The 20419-nt window shown below is 42.7% G+C and overlaps 1 protein-coding gene across 1 annotated transcript in view; it reads right to left on the reverse strand.

Annotated features, from left to right (window-relative positions):
• Window positions 1-20419, reverse strand: part of Oseg4 (intraflagellar transport protein Oseg4) — a 56095-nt gene that overhangs the window by 4418 nt on the left and 31258 nt on the right. The window contains exons 21-32 of the mRNA XM_077661675.1: window positions 17666-17754; window positions 17437-17554; window positions 16527-16612; window positions 15484-15630; window positions 14686-14818; window positions 10649-10711; window positions 10333-10545; window positions 8754-8897; window positions 5468-5600; window positions 4587-4673; window positions 3280-3409; window positions 678-746 (exon numbers count right to left, since the gene is read on the reverse strand). Coding sequence (XP_077517801.1) covers window positions 678-746; window positions 3280-3409; window positions 4587-4673; window positions 5468-5600; window positions 8754-8897; window positions 10333-10545; window positions 10649-10711; window positions 14686-14818; window positions 15484-15630; window positions 16527-16612; window positions 17437-17554; window positions 17666-17754 — 1412 coding nt within the window. The remainder of the gene's footprint in view (window positions 1-677; window positions 747-3279; window positions 3410-4586; window positions 4674-5467; window positions 5601-8753; window positions 8898-10332; window positions 10546-10648; window positions 10712-14685; window positions 14819-15483; window positions 15631-16526; window positions 16613-17436; window positions 17555-17665; window positions 17755-20419) is intronic.

Consider the following 20419-nt stretch of genomic DNA (forward strand, 5'->3'; position numbering starts at 1 on the left):
GATGGCATGATGGAGGCCGTGCAGCTCAAAGCAATAAACGCGTAACAATACAATCACAACAATACAATCACGAAGCTAGCAGACAAAGGCAATCGGAGATAGATAACAGTCGATAAAACGGAGCACTCGCATGCAGCCCACTTAACTAACAGCAAACCGAACAGCAAATGGTTTGGTAACTTTGGATTCGTTAATTTCACTCGGGAAAGTGACCGCCAGCACAAATGAGCCGGGTGAACGGTGTGCAGTTTGTCCCCTCGCCACTCACACCTCTCGCAACTACAGACTGCGACATCTGCCTTGCATGTTAGTGGTCTGGTGCAGCAGGGGGCGTAAAATATGCAAGTAGAAGTTTTCTTTTATAAACCCAGGTAGTAAATTAGGGGTGTGCAAATTATGCAAGTAAATATAATATACGCCGCTGTTCAACAGCACAAATAACAATGCGAGGTGTTAGAATGACACAGGCACAATTAACTATTTAGAAAGTATCTAGTGAACAGCGAAAGTAAAATATTTAGGCAGCTTTGCACCACATTTTTTTGTGCCATTGCTGCAGGCAAAACATAAGATTAACAACAAAGTGCTCTTTTTTTTTTCCTGGATAACTTGCACATAAGGTACACATGCACAGGAACTTTATGCCAGAAAAAAAAAAATATCAGAACGCATCTCACCATTCAGGCACAGCAGATTCGCAATTCGGGCACTCATTCTTAACCTCTCTTGAGTCGTTTCTAGAGTGCCTGAAAAAAAAAAAGCAATAAGGAAGAATAAAACTGAGCACCTATCCAGACTGCACAAATGACACATTAGGAACAAACTTTGGTTAATAAGAAACAAATTTTGTTTCTTGAAGAGCCTCTTACCACCTTCCAGTCGGAAATTTGTTACGCTCCACTAGCAGTGAAGCATCATGCAAGGAATGAACTCCCACAAAGCTTTCCCGAAATGATTCACTAATTGCATAGTTATACAACCATTGCAATCAAGCAATATCACCATGCTTCTCTCTGTCATGCCCTCACCCAATGTGGCTTCCCAACCACACAAAACTTCCCTTTCTCCTTCCTCCTGGAATGAGGCAAGGAATGCAATGCCAGTCCACATTAAAGAACCCCAGGTGGTGGAACTAATCCAGAGCTCACCACTACAGCCCCTTTGTTTCTTCCTTCTTCCATTTCCCTCCTTCACCCCCTCCCTCATGGCACAGATGAAATCTCTACCGAGAAGTCAAGACAGTTAATGCACACTTTTCTTTCCCCGTAAATTATAACCAATTTTGCAGTTTTTCAGTTTTCATAATGTGGACTACTGACATGAAAAGCAACGTCAGAAGTCAACACTATAAGGTGCTTCTGCACAGTGGTGAGTGTGCGCTGACATCTGTCACAAGGAATAGACAGATCCCAACAAAGCCCCACGCAGTGCTAAAACATGATTATCGCAACATATCTAAGGAAACATGAGGGCAGTGGATTAAAATATACTTCTGCAGCTGCAATACAAAAACAAAGAAGTAGATTAATGAAGTTAAAAATGACACAACACAAAGGCGTCAAAAGCTAATGCTTTTTCATGCTAAAGATGGGCTGTGGAGGTAAAGAGTGACACAAATACTGCTGGCAACTAGACATTAGAGAAATCCAGTCTCTGTCAATTAGAACTATCAACCAATAACATTCTCATGGTCAGGGCACAATATGAGTGCGCCTTCACCATCACCAGCGAAGGAAGAGAGACTGGCCAAGTTGGGGTGTGAGTGGCCTTTGGTTAGAATTTTTACCTTTATTAACCACGTGCACAGTTCTAAAATTTTGCAAAAATGGTTTTAAACTATAAGAACGACACATTGCACTGGATTATTTTAAAATATCCAAGCCAGGCCATTATCCTTTAAAAGAACTGACAAGGATTCTGTTTTCTGGACAACCTCAGAAATTAAGTGAAGGAAACAGTGCAAAAGACAGAGATGTGACATGACTACACAGACACGGAACTGACAACAGGGGTTTATAGTCAGACTTCATGCACCAACTAACCTGCCAAAAAGGCCTCTTGCAACACAGAAAGCTTACTATCCCAGGTGGTCGGCATTCAATGATTAGTAGTTAATACTCAGCAAAGGTGTGAAAAACCAAGGCAGTTTTTCAATCTGTAGGAACTCTTTCATAAAGATGCGGTGTGTAATCCAAACAGTGGCAATCACAAAGTGAAAATTGAATGTGATGACTGCACGCTACCTATAGTAGGGAGCCAAGTGACTGCAGCTACAACTTTTTTTCTTTTGTTAAACATGTGCAGTGTCTTCATCAACAAGAATGTCCTAAAGTATCAAGAGACAGCTGTATTGTTTTCCAAGCTAGCATTACACCCTTCTAGGGTGCCGCACATCACTGACTGCCATGTAAACCATAAACATGAAGGTTTATGGCCTTCAAAAGACCTTCTTAAAAGCACGAACATCAATAAAAGGGGATAAATGCTTTATTCTGCATTAAACTGTATGACAAACCTGAGAATAGCCAAGTTAAGCACTTCCGTGATAAGAACTAAGTTCGACAGCATCTTCCAAATAGAGAATTAGTCAGTATTGAGCTTAAATTACGGTGCCAAGCAACGTCCTCTTTGATTCTGTTGATCTTAAGTACAATGTCACTTCAGCCGCATCAACTGCTTGTTGCAAGACGCTTTGAGAAAACTGATTTGATACAAGCAATGACTTTGTGACAACTAGAAATGTATAAAAATAAAAGAGAGAAAGCATTCATACCTCTAAATCAGTTCCCTGCCCTTTTACAAATTCGCTTATAGTCTCAAAGTGAACCATGAATAAGCGCCATGTGACGTGCAGTTGCAGAAACCACACTGTTCAACCCCTTGAGTCATCAGTCTTTCCAGCCATGTGCAGAGCAGCCGCCAACTTTATTTGTGCACGTCAGCCTCTAAACTCCCTATTCTTTCTTCCCCTTTCTTTTTCAACGTGCAGCACAACCTCCTCAGAACTCTACCAGTTTTGTTCATTTCCTTATTCTAAAAAAAAGCTCGCAAGTCGACTACAACACAAATGACCAGATGTCTCACTAAGCGTCTGTGCAACTCTGAAGGTTTCTGCACAATCCTTGAAACTCGCAAATTATTTCCAGATCACAGCAACCAAGAAATTGGTAAAACTGTATGGCCACAGAGCGTTATTTTGTTCGGCTTGAAATCATTCATTGACACCTTAAGAGCCCACAGGTACTATCACATTAGGAAAGGCATTGAAGATGGACTTACTTGGTGAATATATCCACTGCAAGCTGCTGGTATGCCTGCCTTTCATCTGGGCTAAGGGAGGTCAGGGACTCTAGCTTCGCAAAGGCCTTGGAGCACGTTCCAAACGAGCGATTAGCACAGCTGGTCAGTGCTGCAAAACCGATGCCCAAGGTCAAAACTATCTAGTCATAGGCCCCCCCTTTTACTAACTGCTTGGTAATTTTTTAGTGAACCTGACCTTCCTGACTTCCACAACCATTGCACTGCCCATGGGAACAGGCTTCTGCACCTAAAAATTACTGATTTCTTTCATTCTGAACAGGCTTTTCACTGTACTGACTGCCAAGTAGCTGTTACTATTCATTACATCGAACAGACGTGATGTTCACAAACACTTGTGTTGCAACTGATCAAAGCAACCCCCTCCTATTGAGCTCCGCAATTATTTGACCAATTCCTCAACAAATATTCATTTTCTGGTATGTTTTGCTTCAGCAGGGCCTTCTGTAAAAAGGCGTTGGCAATGACCCACATTTGGGCAGTCGCATGAAATGCCTTTACAACTGCAGTTACAAGAATTACAAATGTTTTTAAAGGAAAGCTGAGCCATTTTTTTTAGAATTAAATGAGCTTCAAGGGTTTGGATGTATGAAGTTTGCAAGTAAATCATGCCAGATTTTATATGCTAGCATTTAAGACAGTAATGCCATCAACAATTAAAGGCCTGGGCACATTCAGGCTTCTCCACACAGTGTCATGCGAAGCGAAGAAGCCAGGTGGTAGCGTCGTCTATGGAAGGAGTCTGATAACCGTCCAAGCCCTGTCGTGCCTCCTTGAATGTCCCCAAGTAGCGCAGAGCAGGTTCTACCTTTACTGGCATTTGTTTTATTCTTTTGAGAAAGTGTTTCTGTGTTGAAAATATACCACGCCCAAGATGATATCATGCAGACCCTACCTGTGCGGAGAAGCCAGAATGTGACCGCTGCTTTAATCATGATTGTCACCATTTCAAATGCCAGAGAAAAAAAAAACGGCATTCATTACGTGCAACATTAACACATTCAATCCCTTGAAGCTCACTGAATTTTAAAACGTGTTCAGCTGCCCTTTGAAACACCACTGTAAATTTTTACGACATGCATTCATAAAAAAAAAAAAATTGCTTGAATTAACGAGCTTTCGCTGTACTTGAAAAACTGGCTAAATTTTTCTTTAGCATTTAAATCTGATTGTGCTCTCAGAGCCTCAGCCTCAACTAGGTGCAGAGATTCAGAGAGCACAGCACCTGAAATGCAATCCACTGCAAATATCAGAGAAAATAGGCTCACCTAGAAGTGAATATATTTCTGAAGAATCCATGATGTCTTCATATTCCCTCAAATTTAAGGCAGTCCTCATAGCTGCATCAACAAATCCTTTTTAAAAAAAGAAAAGAGAAAAAATGCCGCTTTAAGTGTACAAAGGAAAAAGCTTTAACCATGGATACCCTACATACTCACGTTATGAACCCATTTTTTTTTCCAGAAAAGTTGACATCAATTTGGGGAGAGGGTTCATTATATGGGAAATAAAAGTTCCAACACATTTTTTGGCGAGGGTCAAAATTTCATATACGTCCACTCGCCCACAGGGCCATCCATCTATCCATCCATCACCAACAAAACCATGTAGTCAGTTGCATCCATGCCACCTGTGTTTAGCATCACTCATTTCAAAAGGTGTTGGCTGCATTAGGGCACAATGCCACGATTTTGTGACAACCAGTGGTGCCAGCCAATTGCAGCAAGATAAAGCAAACATGCTGAACACCAGCCCTGAAGGTCAGGTGCGATTCTTTTACACAAGGTTAAAAAAAACTCACAGCATGGTTACGAGCATGCAATTCAAATGTTTAAGCCTCAGCTATGGTGAGACATTAGGCCTTTTTTCTCTCAATCTCGAGCTCGCCAAATCACTTGGGGTTGTGAAGGTCCTCCTTCGTCCATAGTATTTCAGTGCAGATGATGTTTTATAGTTCTGGTTTAAACTGCTTATATAATAGGAATATAACTTGCTCTCGCTGAAAGCAACACACTTCCATCCATTGACCCCCGCTTTTCCTTTCTGTATAATTTTAAGCACGCTACAAGATCAATGTCCATTTTCCTGGCAACTACCACCACACACTGAATCAAGGCAGGTACAGAAAAGGGCTCTGCAAACCACAAACCTTCATACAGCTGCCGCTGAGCCAGCAAGTAGAAGTGGAATGCCTCTGCACCTCTCCATGGTTGGTCCAGTGGCCTGAATGTGCCAGCACCTTTCGTGTCGTCGGACATCAGTGCATTCAGTGCCAAACTGGCCTGAAAGGGGCAAGAAAAACCAATTTCTACCAATGCCTACATGAAGTTTTGGACACACAACCAACATATCGACCCAGCTTTGGGAGGTGGTGGGTTCGACTCCTGCTGCCAACCGGGTACCCACCGGTTTTCTCAAAATTGGGTACAAGCTACGGCCCAGCCGGGTGCTTGGCTTCTTAGGTTTGTATGGCTTGGAAAAAGAACCTGTGCCTTCAAATCCCGCCCCTGTGGGTTTTAACAGGCAGCCCGAAAAAAGGGTCACTTATTGTACAGTGCAGATTTCGGTCCCTCGGGGATAGATTTTCCATCGAGGGAGGTAAAGGTGACCAAAGGCCATTTCCAACCATTTTACTCCAGAAGAGTTCAGCACCAGGCCGAACAAAATCTTGTACTCATTAGAAAACCAGTGGGTACCTGGCGGCACTGGGGACTGAACACAGCACCTCCCGAATGCGAGGCAAATGCTATAACACAAGGCCACCATACGTGGCCGCTGGCCCCATACACTCGCTGCAAACGTCAAGACTTGTTTGCATAAGTCTCTAAAGACTGCCCTATGTATGTGTGGCTTGCATGGTAGGAATAAAATTTAGCAAAAGGCCAGCATCACCTTCCACAAACTTTCTCTTGTCCGGTGTTTTTAGAGCTGGCAATTTTAACTGAAATAAACCAACTCAGGCATTATGAAGCTATTCCCTAAGAACCGAATTGTGCAACAACAAACATACATTCAGAGCCGTCAGGACGACAGAAGCTCTACCTGGCTCCTGTGTCTGCTTACAATTGAAGCTACTCATTCTTGGTAATGCTACTTCATTTCTAAAAAAAAAGTAACACCTAAATAACAACTAAAGTTCAGAGTCCAAGCAGATAAGGCATAGGAGAACCATGGTACTTTAAGTCAGATGTGCAGTTAAGCTCCAAACATTGCAAGTTACTTCTGAAAGAAAGCTGAAGGAGAAATGACCACATGCTGATTTAGGATTTTACACACAACCCCTAATGTTACATGCACTGCTCTCCCAAATGAGCCGTAGTGGAGGCATTCTTCCCTTCCATTTTCAAATAACTCATGCCTGTACGAGTTAAAAACGTGTGATTTTGTATTCAAAATAGTGCATGCAGAATTGTGGAAGCTGGAACTGGTGTCAGTTATTCAAATACCAGAATTCTTTTTTTTTTTTCCAAATTTAGTCCCTGTTCGGTTAGCGCCCATATGCTGAAAAATAACAACAGCCGATGATTTAATAGCCAAGGTGTAAGCCAGCCATGAATTGCATTTTGATGCAAACAGCTCTCTGAATTTAGACTCCAAGTAGAGGGACATCTTCAACTGTGGTGCGCAGGTTCGACAAGAAAAAACTCCGTACAAGAGGCTACTGACCCTTGAAAATTGTGTCATTAACTTTGGAAAAGGTTTGACATAGTTTAACTAATGACAAGGTAGTAGATATTTTGGACAGAACTGTTGTATGAGAAAATTTTCACATCATAGGTCATAACCATCAATTGTGGCCACTGCAGGACAAAGGCTTCTCCCAATGACTCCTTAGATGTTTTATGCCATAGCAAATTTCCTAAACTCATCACTCCATCTGACTCTTGGCCAGCCTCAATTATGTTTTCGCTCTTCAAGTATCCCCGCTGACTCTCCAATATACTTTTATTTTTTGTTTCATTACCCTCAGAACCTGAAGGCACTAGATAGAGAAGTGGGCCACATACAAAATAAATAATAACTGAAATATATAAATTTAAATGAAGCTCACAAAAAATGTAGTAGGTTATATGTCAACAGACTTAAAGAAATAAACAGTGAAAAGTATGAAGTTACAAGGCGGCGTGGCTTTTAAATCCCGAAAATTGCAAAATTGCACTATGCAAAGTCAGCAAGCGTTCGTTAAAGTCACAGCCTATCATGCAGGCCAGAAGTTCGCAAGAAGCGGAGCAATGCCTTGGAGGCCTTCACCACAGACGATCCCCGTGGCCAGTGGCCGAGAATCTTCATTTCTGTAAGTGGGCATGGATCTAGACTCTGCAGCGCACGGCAGAGCGACTGCCTTTCGGTGCTGTAGGCAGGGCAGTCGCAAAGAATGTGGGATATAGTCTCGTCATACCCACAGATGGCACATGCAGGGCTATCAGCCATACCGGTTAAGGACGAGTAATGGTTGGTGAAAGCTACACCAAGCCACAGGCGACACAGCAAAGTTTCTTCACGTCGTGGTAGGCCAGATGGAAGCCGGACCTTCAGATCTGAGTCCAAGGCTTTTAACCGTGAATTGGAAAATTGGCCGGAATACCACGCAGCAAGCGTGATGTCCCACGCAAGAGCACGAAGCCTGCCCGCTGCGTCTGATCTCGAAAAGGGGATCAATACAACATCGCCGCCGTATTGACCAGTTTGCGCGACCTCATCTGAGTGGTGATTGCCTGCTATGCCGCTGTGCCCCAGTAGCCACAGATGGCACAATGATGTAGTTGTCGGATTTCCGCGACCAGTTGTTCATGGACTCCAAGGCGAAGAGAAGCTTGTAAGCCTTGGAGGGCAGCTTTGGAATCGGTGAAAACAGACCACTGCCGAGGGCGCTTACACGATACTTACAGGACATATGCAGAACTTCCAGCTTGTAATACCGGCACATATCCTACCCACATTCATTCATTTTTTTTAATTTTACCTGAAATGCCCTGAAATCAGCTTTATTCTATAAGCCATCCAGCTTTTTCTCTGCATCTTAATAATGTATTTTCCGCTACACCACTCATTAACTGCACTGCTCTTTAAACCATTTCTAGCCTTTCTGTTAACCTCAAAGATTTGGTCGCATATATAATAAATGATGGTGAGGCATGTTGGCTACACACCTTTCTTTTCATGCAGTGTACTTTGGCTAACCATGGTTTACTTAAACTGATGCTTTGGTTCTGCCAGGACCGAGTGAATTTTAAAGGGCTCCCCTTAATTCAAATTCTGCACAATTCGAACAAATTTGGGGTCCACTATGAGCACAAATTTTTGAGTCAGTTGTAATTTGTAGTGGCAGCCAAATTTACTCCACCCGTCCCACACCACAGTCAACAAACAGTGGGGAAGGATGACAACTAGGTCTTATAGGCTCAAATAAACTCAGCAACGGTTCCGTTCCTCACCTCATTAGTGGCCTTTGTGCCTCCTATGCTCCTAGACATCTTGCGAGACAGCATCCGGTGCTCTTCCACTAAGGTGGCTGCCAGCACGTACATTTTTTTCATAACAGATGGCGTGTGGTTCCCTTTTGACTCTTCAGCTGCAACCTTCAACAAGCAAGCACCACCTGAGCCAGCATTTTCAGTAAACGGCACAGGCAAAGACAGATTTTATCGCAGCTGTTTGACCACACCAGCTGAGAAACTCCGCTCCTAATTATGACTTTCCCAACAGAATCTTCCTTGTGTGTGCATCTTTTTTTTTTTGTTTGGCTGGCAAAGATACTCTTGGAAAAGTTCTGATTGGTACTAGTGGCCACTTTGCCCAGGTTGTTAACAAATGGTTGCAGCACCTATGAGCCGGGCTGTCAGCTATCGGTGGTGTCCTGCAACTTTTATTTTTCTGCTACGTTGGGCGTTTTGAACAGCACTGAGCAGTTTGTCTGAACAGCACAAGTGGCGTGGCAGTCTGCTATCTCCGAACTTTGGCTCAATCAGCCTGCTGAATTTTAATACATGGGCCCCGTACGAAGCTTTGCAATTGGCATGATCGGCAAGCTCCAGGTTTGATGGCATATAGGCCAAAGTGTCTGCAATATCCAAGAAGAAAAGAAAAGACCCAAGACCCAATTGGCCAGACTCGAAGAGCCCATCACAGATGTATGCAGGCATCCTAGGACTCAGGTGTATGCAAGGCTGCGTTGTGCACTATTATACACAAAAGCGCAGGCACCATAAAGGAATTGTGAATTCCCAAACAAAAATGTGCCCCACTAACATCTGTGCAGAAATAAATGGCTCAAAATTTGATATAATCAGTGGAGATATAATCCCATAATATAATACATTCAGGGATATAATCCCTGCCTGTCGCATCTAACAGGACTGTTGTGCTGTTTTGTGTTGGGCTTACTGGTGCACAAGCATCTCAGGCTATCACGCGCCAAGCCCAAGACAGGACTGTCGAGGTAAAATCATGTCAGTTCCTCAGATGCCCAACCGCACCAGGTGCTTTTTTTCTTAAGCATACACCTCTCCCTCCTCTGCACACAGGAGGGCTTTGAAGACCAAGCTCTGTTCGCACATCTAGGCTTGCCACATGGGACACCAACCACTGGTACCATCGTACTGGTGGCTGTCAGCATGAGAAGCTGCAACAGAAGCATGATGGTAACACAAATGCCCGTCTGTTTTCATCTAAACATATTCACAAAGTTTGCATTAAGTGGAACAGAAAAGATGAACCATTCATGGCAAATTTTGCCGAGCTGACACTGGTGATGCACAGCTACACTTTTCTGAGACATTCCTGGGTCACTATTGAGATGTAGGGTATAATATATGAAGAGACAAAAATAAGCGAAGTTCTGAACGGGCACTTAGCCAAGCTTCTCAGGGCTGACTAACAGTGTAATATTCATTTATTTATTTACTTCAAAATAGACCTCACTGCACAATGGTGATTACGCTGCAAGCTTGCATTCATAGTCAACTTTCAAGAACATAGACAAAATGAAGAAGAGAAATGCAGAAATAAGCATACCCTGAACATCAGCTGGGCAGCATCGCGGAAGCGATTGGCCTTTCGGTAAAGCTCAACAGCACTCAGAATTTTCCCCTCGTCGAGGAGGCGCTTTGCGTACTGAGCCAGGAGCGTGTCAATTTCTCGCACGTTGAACTCCTTGGCAAGTCCGATGGCAGTGTTCCACTCATTAAGGGAAACACATATGTCAATGGCTTCTTTTATCTTATTGCACTGAGGAAAGGAAAAGGAAGTGATAAAGTGAGAGTGGCGGTAAATTCTCAGATAGCAGCTTAGCACCTGCATGAAAGGTAGCAGAGGAAAACTGTTATCATACCTTTTTGTATGCCTCGACAGCCTGGTTGCACATGCCGACAGACCCAAACATACAGCCAATGTCCTGCACAGATGACAGATCAAATTCTTCAATAGATCATATCTCACACTTGTTCAAAACAATCTCCTGCACTATTCCCTGAAATTGATCCTCATGCACACAATGTACAGTCTGTTGCAAACTTAGATGAAATTAGTTCACTGTCAGCACAAGACTAACTTGTTACCGGGCTCTAAGCATGCTACAGCTACAAATGTATTTTAGATGCCGTAACTCAAGTACCATCCAGTAACTAACAGAGGTGAGTGTTTCAGTAAAAATAATATATAAAGATATCCAGTGCAATACATATGCACTTAAGCGTATCATTTGATAAGGGATGATGCAATAGATCATGGTAACAAAGGCTCAGGTTCAGAGACTAATAGGACACAATGGCTACTGCTGGCTCACGGCAAAAGTAATGAAAGGTTACTATGAGAGGCCTTTGTCCTGCAATAAACTCAGCTTGGTCAATCAATGCTAACCACAAAGAGAAAAAGAGGCACAGAATGATGAACGCTTGCTATGTCTTTGCAGCAGCAACTTACAGGTGCAGGCCAAATATTAGGGGGCATGCTCCAGTGTTTGAAATTTTCTCACACATTCCATAGTGGTTTCTTGGGTTCGTGCATGAGCGCGTCAGCGGCACATGCTAACATATGTAGAAAATATGTCCTAATATTTGTTAGGTAAGGCATGGCAAGAGTTTGATTGCCGAAGCGTGCTCCATAATATTATGACCGGGACTGTACGTGCCTGCTAGTCCTAACAAGGCAGAGTGGCTAAAACAATGTGCTGTGCGGAATGCGCAACACAAAATTGGCTCCACACAGTGATACACGACTTTCCAGGCAGTATTCAGGTGCAGTGGAAAGCTAGCCTTGATGCTTGAAAAGCATGCTAACTAAAACAATAAACCAGTGCCCTTTCAGCAAAAGAAGAAAAATGAATGTAAGTCATGTGTGACAAGCTTGCAATAAATGCAAGTAATGAAGCAAGTGCAGAAGCAAAGCCCTAATAATTCGAACTTCCCTAATTCTTATTCTTAATATGTCTTGAAGTCCCACAAAACTTGCCTAGTGTCCAAGTGAAAAAAAAAGCTCAATTACTACAAAAACCCTCCAGTAAATATCTAATATGCAAAATGGCAAGCTTGAAACAAGGCTGCACACAGCCACAGGCTACTTCTCCTTAAAAATGCCTTGTCATACAAGTCAAGCTTAGTGCAGCACATTACTTAGGAAACAAAATGCCAAGTGCTTTGTTTGTGCAATTGATATGACACCAAGCCACTTTAGCCCTCAGGCTCGCAGACGGCGCAGAAGTGATAAAGACCAGGGTCAGAAAAAGTAGTACCGTATCCACTCGTGTAGAGGTCGACCTGTTCTTCGAAAATCGCACTCTCCAAACTGATGGGTAAGCACACAAATCTCAGCAAGGGTGAGGTGCAAACTTGGATAGAAACCCAGTAAGGAAATGAAGAATAACACCAATGACACTAGCATTGTTAGTCATGTGTTCCGAACGTATTTCAGCCTTCACAAACTATGGTACATGCTCCCACCATTGCAGGGCACAAGTTTCGTGCTCCACCTTTTTTTTCTGAGAGTGCAGGGCTGATAAGGCTGATAAAAAGATAAGTATGAACCCCACCACGCCATCACCGCATCGACCACTCACATTAGAGGCATTGCTCTAAATAAAGAAACTTCTCTCAGTTGCACAGCCACGCGGCGAGTCACGCCTCCTGAACATGGGCAACCATTCTCAGAAGCATTTAAGTTCACTATCATCTTATGTGCAAAAGCTTCAAAATAGTGACCTACAGCACACCAATTTCAATGCTGCCAAAAAGTGTGTCAGTTATTGGGGAAAATATTGGGAGCACCTCTAATGATGCGTTTCTACAGCGCTACCGCAGCTCCAGTATCTGAGGGTGCCGTGCTGATCAGCTTAACTGCACGTTGGCAGTTCAGATCTTCCTTTGGTCAACCAATATGACAATCTATTCCAACCTTTTTTCTTCCAGTTCCCCGAAGTTGGGAAGTTGACCTATATGACATATCAACCAATTTACGAGTGAACACGGCATACCGTTGAGCCCAGATATATCAAAACCTGATATTTCAAATTACTGGCAATATCGAACATGCAGATTATCCCCTTGAAAGTCTTGTGTTAAAGTAGAGGAAGAAATCGCTGCATACAAAACTTCAATTTCACCAATCATTCAATATATCGAACGGCACGCCACGCCCTTGCAAGTGGCAAGTGACGCTCCTCCCAATTGTGCTCTTCAATCAATTTTCACACGTGGAGAGAGGTCGACTGCACAGCCTGGGGCACCTGCTGGCAGCGCTAGCACTCTGAAACCACATGACAAAGCCAACACGAGGTGCGCTGCACAGTAGCCTTTGCTCTCGCACTCATTTACCACATGACATCACTGCCCTGCGGTGAAGCCAACCTAGCTAACTAAAGCCTTGCGGAGGCTTTTGCCTAGCTTGCTTCGCTAGCTACCCTGCCAAAGACAGCGCAGAAACCAACTGTGCCTTAATTTTAATGACTGATTATTCTATTTACGGTGTACTGGTAACAGAATTAGACCTCTCATAATAGTATGTGGCTAGTCTGAAAGCACCGTCCGCTGTGGCCTCGATGCAAAGCAGGTTGCACCCATCAGCGCCTAGCGAACGGTGTGCTGTTAGTATGTCATCGGCCGGCACATTGCTGCAAGAAGCAAGTCAAAAGTGTTGGTCAAATGTATTTTTGCTGCTAGCTTACAAATAAGCTTATCTGTAGGGATTCTTTTTTATGTACTGAACTATCGATATATATCTAATTATTCCAAAATTACCTTCAACTTCGACATATCCAGGTTCAACTGAATTGTTGGAAGACTCTGAAGGTCTGTTGGGACAGACACTAACGAAGGGCCATCACATTATAGCGAACACAAGATTCTGCCACAGCCAGCACTATGCAAGCAGCCTGTCAGTGCTCCCCGGAACCTTTTGCTCTTCTAAGCAAAGCCAAGGCTACCTAATATGTGTGCAAACAGAACATGGATCGTGGAAAATGGGCAGAATGCTAGCAGATCATGAGCAAGCTTTCCTGCAATGTGGTGCACATGTCAGAAATCGTCACATGTAAAAAAAGTTCCTGGGAACTTTGGTAGGCTATCCTGGCAGTGTTAGCAACCACAAAGCCCTACATTAAGCCTACCTATTCTTAATTCAATGCCCACTGTTTTCTTTTTTTTTTTTCAGAAAATAAGCCAATAAGTCAAGGCCAAGAGCAGTGAATTTGGTCGTGAGTATATATCCCTTCTTCTAAGGAGCCATCTAATTTAGCAGGAAAGTCTGGTGGATAACTGTACACCAACTTCTCCCTCTTTCTGCTTCAAGTTACAGATGTTATACTCCATAATGGATTACATACATGCATTTGCTCAAGATAATTTAGTAAGGCTACCAGTACAGCTATGCAAGCATGTGCATATACTCACTGTCAAATGCTTATGGAGTGCAACTTTGGTGAATAAAATTTATTAACATCTGGGGAGTACTGCTTGAGACCAAATGGCAGAATTTTGAAATCCGCATAGTGCTAAGAAACTGGGCTGCATTTGCCTACTTCAGGCTGTGTGAAAAAGTGGTGGTCAAATGGTTTGGTCGACCCTGTTCCGTATACTGTATTGTGGGAGAACACAATAGTACAGTCATCACAGCAGAGCCACACCTTCAAACCATGAGGCAACCATTGTCTTTCCGCCACCACGCCCCAGCAAACTGATTCCTTGCATTTCCCACACACACTTTTAGCTCCATTCTGCGTGACTCTGAGCAAAATGCCAATCCTCCACAGTGCTCTGATTAACAGTGCCGTGCTCTCTGAATCTGTGTGCTAACACAGCGTGAACAGAGATAATCAAGCAGTGATGCCATACTGTGCAAAGTTGTGCGTGAGAAACCATGCCAACTGTCCCTACGTACACTCAGCAGAGACTGCCCCTCAGGCAGGCTTTTCATGAGGCTCTCCAGGCCGTTGTAATCTTCAATAGCAAAGTAAGCTTCAGCCAGGCGGCCATGATTGTGGCCTTGCTTATAGTATGTGATGGCATTGTCCCTACATGAATGCAGAGATGCAAGAGCACTTTACTGTGAGCGCACATCACCGCTGGCCACTGCTAGACATCCCATCATGCACTGAAAGGAATGATGACAACCCGCATTTCCATCCCCAGCTCGTGTCTATATTTGAGGAGCAGAGCAAGGGACGTGTTGTGTCAGGACTTAACAGTACTTATATATACAAATCAGAACTTTCCAAATAACGTACCTATATTGTCGCAAATAGTCCTAAACACTGCAGAAATGGCCATGCAAGGTCGTGAAAATTTCATGAACAATTAAGATAGATTAATAGAACATAAATGGGACAACTAACTACGTGTTGAGGAGCAGAAAATTACAAGTGTGATCACTAGCAGTGAGTACTCGCAATGAACACTCTTTAAAACGGAACTTAAGGAGACTCTGCAGCACTATACTGCACTGCTTCATCCAGTACCGAAGCACAAGAAAATTAAAAATGAAATAAAATCAAAATGAAATCATAATGTAATATAGTACAGGCCCGGGTAAAACCTGACTGCAAGTGAAACAACCACTTAAGAAGGAGCCGCATTGATACATTCTTTCTACCAGCAATGCAACAATCTGCATGGATGTGAGTTTAGCGAACAGTGGTGAAACCAACCGCACAAATCCACGAGCTGCTTGTCAGCTTACCACTTTCGCCGATCCGCATAGTAGTCCCCAATGGCATTCCAGGCTTCCTCAAGCTGCCTATCGTCCGTGCCACTGTTGCCGCTCTTGAGGAGCTGGACCACGCGAAACCAGTCTCCCAGCATCTTGCGCATGGATACTGCCAGATCCCTGGGGAGTTTCGGGGATCACCGTCGTGTTTATCCATCGCTTATGACAGTAGCAGCTTCCCTCCACAGTTTCAGCATTAAACTTTCATTCCACGTACTCAACATAATTACACTTTTTGCTTGACTAGGCTGTTTCCTTGGACAGGATAGCAGATACTTCTTCAGAGTTTGGTCTTGGCAGGACTAGAAATGGTGCTAATGCACACAGACATCACAACAACGGAGGGAGGTTGGGTGGGTCAGAAGATGCGGCAGCAGTCGGCATGACTGGGAAAAAACAACACAACAAAGGATTGCACACCATAACGAAATCAGAAAACGAAACAGACAGCTTAAACACAAACATGCACTCAGATTACTAATAAAATAGAGACACCCACCAAGCTGCCTATGAATGTAAAACATATGGGCAGGAGGACTTGGTTTACATTGCATAACGCAACCCAGGAAGGAGAAAGACAGACTAGCATATGTGAACAAAGTAATCAAGGAAAAAAAAAAGAAAACTAACAAAAACTAGCCAAATGAAAAGGATAAAAGCATGCAAAGTGAAACACACACAAACACACAAAAATAAATGAACTCAGACTAAACATGCTGTGTGCAACCAATAAGAAGGTGTCATGCCATTCTTCCTTAAACCATTTCCAGTGCCTAGTACCATCCATATAACACCCTATAAATGACCTGAGATTCCACATAAGGCTACCAGTACTATACATATACTTCCCCAAATATGTTGGAAGGTTGTAAATGTGGGTGATGCATATATCAGGTATTCTAGCCCAACTTTGAAAGTGAGAAAAACACCCATGCTGACAAATTTCTTGTAAACGTGCAAAAAACATGTATTTACACCACGTGATACTAAGTAGTTCTTGTTGAATTGGCACCAACCTTCTGTCGATTTCCAAGTAAATTTTCTCTGCGTCATCAAATTGCTTGAAGTATGCCTTGACTTCTGCTTTCCGTATATCTTCATTCTAAGAGATGACAAAAAACATCAAGTAAGCAAACTTTCTATAATTGAAGATATTACTACACACCACTACAGAGGGCGTTATGAAGTGTTTTATACATACCCAACATACCAAATAGCATTTAAAGGCATATATTTTGGTGATGTTTGACACCCCATAAAGCTTGAGATAGAAGTACAGATAAGACATCTGTTTGCACAGTAGAATCTCGATGACTTGATCACGGTTGGTGAAAATTTCTGGATGATATAAATTTGTAAAAGTCCCTGGCCGGAGTGCACTCTGTACAATGTGCACAATATATGATGTTCCAAACACTCACTCGCGCCGCTATGTATGTTACGAGCACGTGAACTAACCACTGCTTGCACACTGTCAACGCAACGAGCGCCAGTTGTGCTGTATGCACCAGGAACAGGTAGTAGTGGCTCGTGGCTGTAAGTAAATCCAATAAGCTCTAAACTGAACTGCATGAATGCAGTTCCCATGCTTCTACACACAGAATTTGTTCTCTCTGGATGATACGAATTTTAGATGATATGGCTATTTTTCGTGACCCCTAGAGATTCGTATCAAGTTTCTCTATATCTTTATCTCTATACATCTCTATACCAAGCCAATTTTGCATATGAGCAGAAACTGTGTGATATGCATTGATACTCTTTGTTTCAGCAATTGCCTGCACTGGATGTTGTATCATTTCCCTTATATTGCATCATGCGTTAAGGAAACTATAATAAAAGGTACTGTTCAAGGGTATCACACACATTGGTTATTATTACATGACTGTTAATAGGTTTGCAAAATCGATGATGCATGTAACTAACCGGCAAATTGGCTATGTGCTTGACAAACTGGATACCCTGGTAGTCACGGCAACGAACAAATGCCGCTTCTGCTGTCTGAAAGTCCATTTTCTGCAGAGCTGCTTCAGCCAGAAGTTGCCTGCATAGAAAGGAAGTTTTTTTTTTTTTTTCCTACTGGTTGAAAGAGGTCTGGAAAAAAAATGTTGGCAGGAATGCAACAAAGCAAAAGCAAAACTGTGGTTTTTATTACCAGAGTCTTGGATGGGAATTGTCCTCAATAAATTGCGTTGCTTCTTCTATGCCCACCTTGGCTAAGAGATCTCTCGAGTCTCGTAGTGACTGCAGCAAGAAAGAAATAACATATATAAAGAAATGGAACAGAATAAGCTTTGCCAGCAAATTTTACAAGATTTTGTAAATTTAGATGTCAAACACTGTCAAAATCTCAATTGCAACATTGACTAAAGTACATAGTACTACCTGCTTGTAACACTGCCACAACAATCAAACTTCCATTTAAGAGTCCCAGATAATTTGAAAAGTCCAATCAGCAAATGAACTATACTAGTAGGTATCTTCAGCAAAGGCCGCAAAGCCTCCTCAACTGAGCAAAATACCATTAATGCACTCATAGCAATACCACTGCATCAAAGTTTGGCCACAGCAAAGTATCCTACATGTCACACCCTCAATCTTAGTAATTTAATATACAAATTATTCTATGTTTACTATGCTATGCCAGTATATAGTACCATAACTATTATAGTGTGAAACTGCGTAAGTGTTGCACGAATACCAAAAAAAAGATTTGGCTTGCACTTGTACCTTTGTCTAACTGACCTTGATAAAAATAAAACGAACCGTACATTAACGCAAAAGTTCACTGCACCACTTGCTCAGAATCTGTAGTATTTATAAGGCACACCACATAGATAATCAAAATTATGCCTCATTCAAGAGACAATAAAGGAAATATCACCATAAACAAGTTTTCACTAGACTGAAAGATTATCTTTCAGAAACACCGACATAAATTTTTCTGCCCGAAAAGGTGTCTGGGCTGCTGAGAAAATCACAAGTGAAGCCCCTCGATTTGCTCCTCCGTAAGTTTCCTGATGAAGCACAGGTAGTGTTACATCATTTTTATGGCGTGTGCCCCTCCTCCGAGCTTTCTCGGTGAATCAGCGAAAACAAACAAAAACAAACCAATTGCCCTGCCAATCAGATGTCCCTTTGTTACAATATTTAGCAGCAGACACCACCACCACACTGTTTACTACAAAGCCCAGGTTACCCTCCTTCATGACATAAAGGTACTTTCTCAAGAGGATGTGCCTGGCTTGGCACTTCTAAAGGTGCTGCACACAGCGAGTTCACGCAGAATGTCTAGAGAGCAGGCAAAGCAAGCGATGTTTTGCATTCTCACATCTCAACAACATTCACCTATCTCACACTTCAATGGCACTTCCTGTCAAGCGAGTGTTAAGCACAAAGGCAGTGAGCCAGTCACAACCAGAAGAGAATTCACTTGACCAGGTGCACATACTGGAATTCTCCACGTAGCATCACTATATTCTTCTGCTTTTATGCAATTTTCTGGCTTATTGAAGCTCCGTTTTCCGTAAAAATGGCATACTTGCAATCTAGTAACCTTAGGATTCAGGCGGACTTAGTATTCCAGTACAGTGTGCCTTGAAGATGGACACTGTGTGCAGAGAACTGAAGCACAGAACTTCAGTGGTTAACATCAAGAGAGAACTACATGTGCGCATTAGGATCTGGCACATACTGCGCCTTGGTATTTATGCTTTCATTAATGTATACAAGGGATTGACTCTTGAGTAAGCAGAGCTGTGGATGCTCTTGGAATATAAACTGCAGTATCACCTGAGATTGTGCAATCTAAGCTTTATACCAAGCTGATAACTATACAACCATAAGAAAAACAGCATAAATTAAAGCAAGGTTTCAGTCCAAATGTGACTCTAATATACATTGTACCATTTGAATACAACATGAAAAAAATTACACAAGACCTACAGGAATGACCACAAAAACACCACACAGTGGTTGGTTACCTTAATAGCACGTGGCACAATGAAAATAAACTTCATGAATATGACATTATAACTATTATTACTGTTAATCAGGTAATTGTTACAACTACAGTGGCATCTCAGTGATATGAACAAGGATCACACAGCGTAAACTGTGACGTTGTGGATTATGTGAAACATTTCATTTTAGCCCACATTCCTGTGCCGAGCTTGAGATGCTCCTGGGCAACCTGAGGAGACCGAATGTTGCAACGAACGATGTCTCTCACATCGTGTACCATAGGGCTACTGAACTGAGCAGCGATCAGTGTCCCAGTCACTCTTGAAATTTTTAAAGGACACTGGCCTTGTGGAACAATGGAAGAGACAAAATCATTTAAATCAGTGGCTCAGGGGGAGCAATTGCCGGCAGGCCACTGTAAGGCTAATCCCACCTGTACAACATTCACACCATCACCACCATACGCTGGAGAGCATTTTGTACATGTGCAAAATTTTGTATGCTCCGAACACTCTCTCACTCCACAACGGATGACGCAAACTCTTGAGCCAAACACGGATGACGCAAACTCTTGAGCCAAGAATGCAATCTCATGCCCTAAGCGCTGCCCACACATCGCCAGCGTCGCGATCACTAATTGTGCGCCACACATCGTGAGCAGTGAGCGGCAGCACGTGCCCATACATCGCAGACGTCGCAACTGCCAGTCACGCTCTACGTACTAAATAGTGATCTGTTGCCGTACAGTCGTAAATAAATGCTGCCAGATCTGCATGAATGCATTTCCCATACTCCTGCATACAGATTTTGCTTGTTTTGGATGCTACGAAATTTCAGATGATATTATATTTTTTGTGACCAGAGAGACTTGCACTCAGATTCTAGTGTATTAAAAAAAGTTACTATATTCCCAAATTACTGAATACAGTCTAGCCCACTTACAATG

The sequence above is a fragment of the Amblyomma americanum genome, chromosome 4 (genome assembly GCF_052857255.1).
Source record: "Amblyomma americanum isolate KBUSLIRL-KWMA chromosome 4, ASM5285725v1, whole genome shotgun sequence".
In the NCBI taxonomy this organism is placed as follows: domain Eukaryota; kingdom Metazoa; phylum Arthropoda; class Arachnida; order Ixodida; family Ixodidae; genus Amblyomma; species Amblyomma americanum.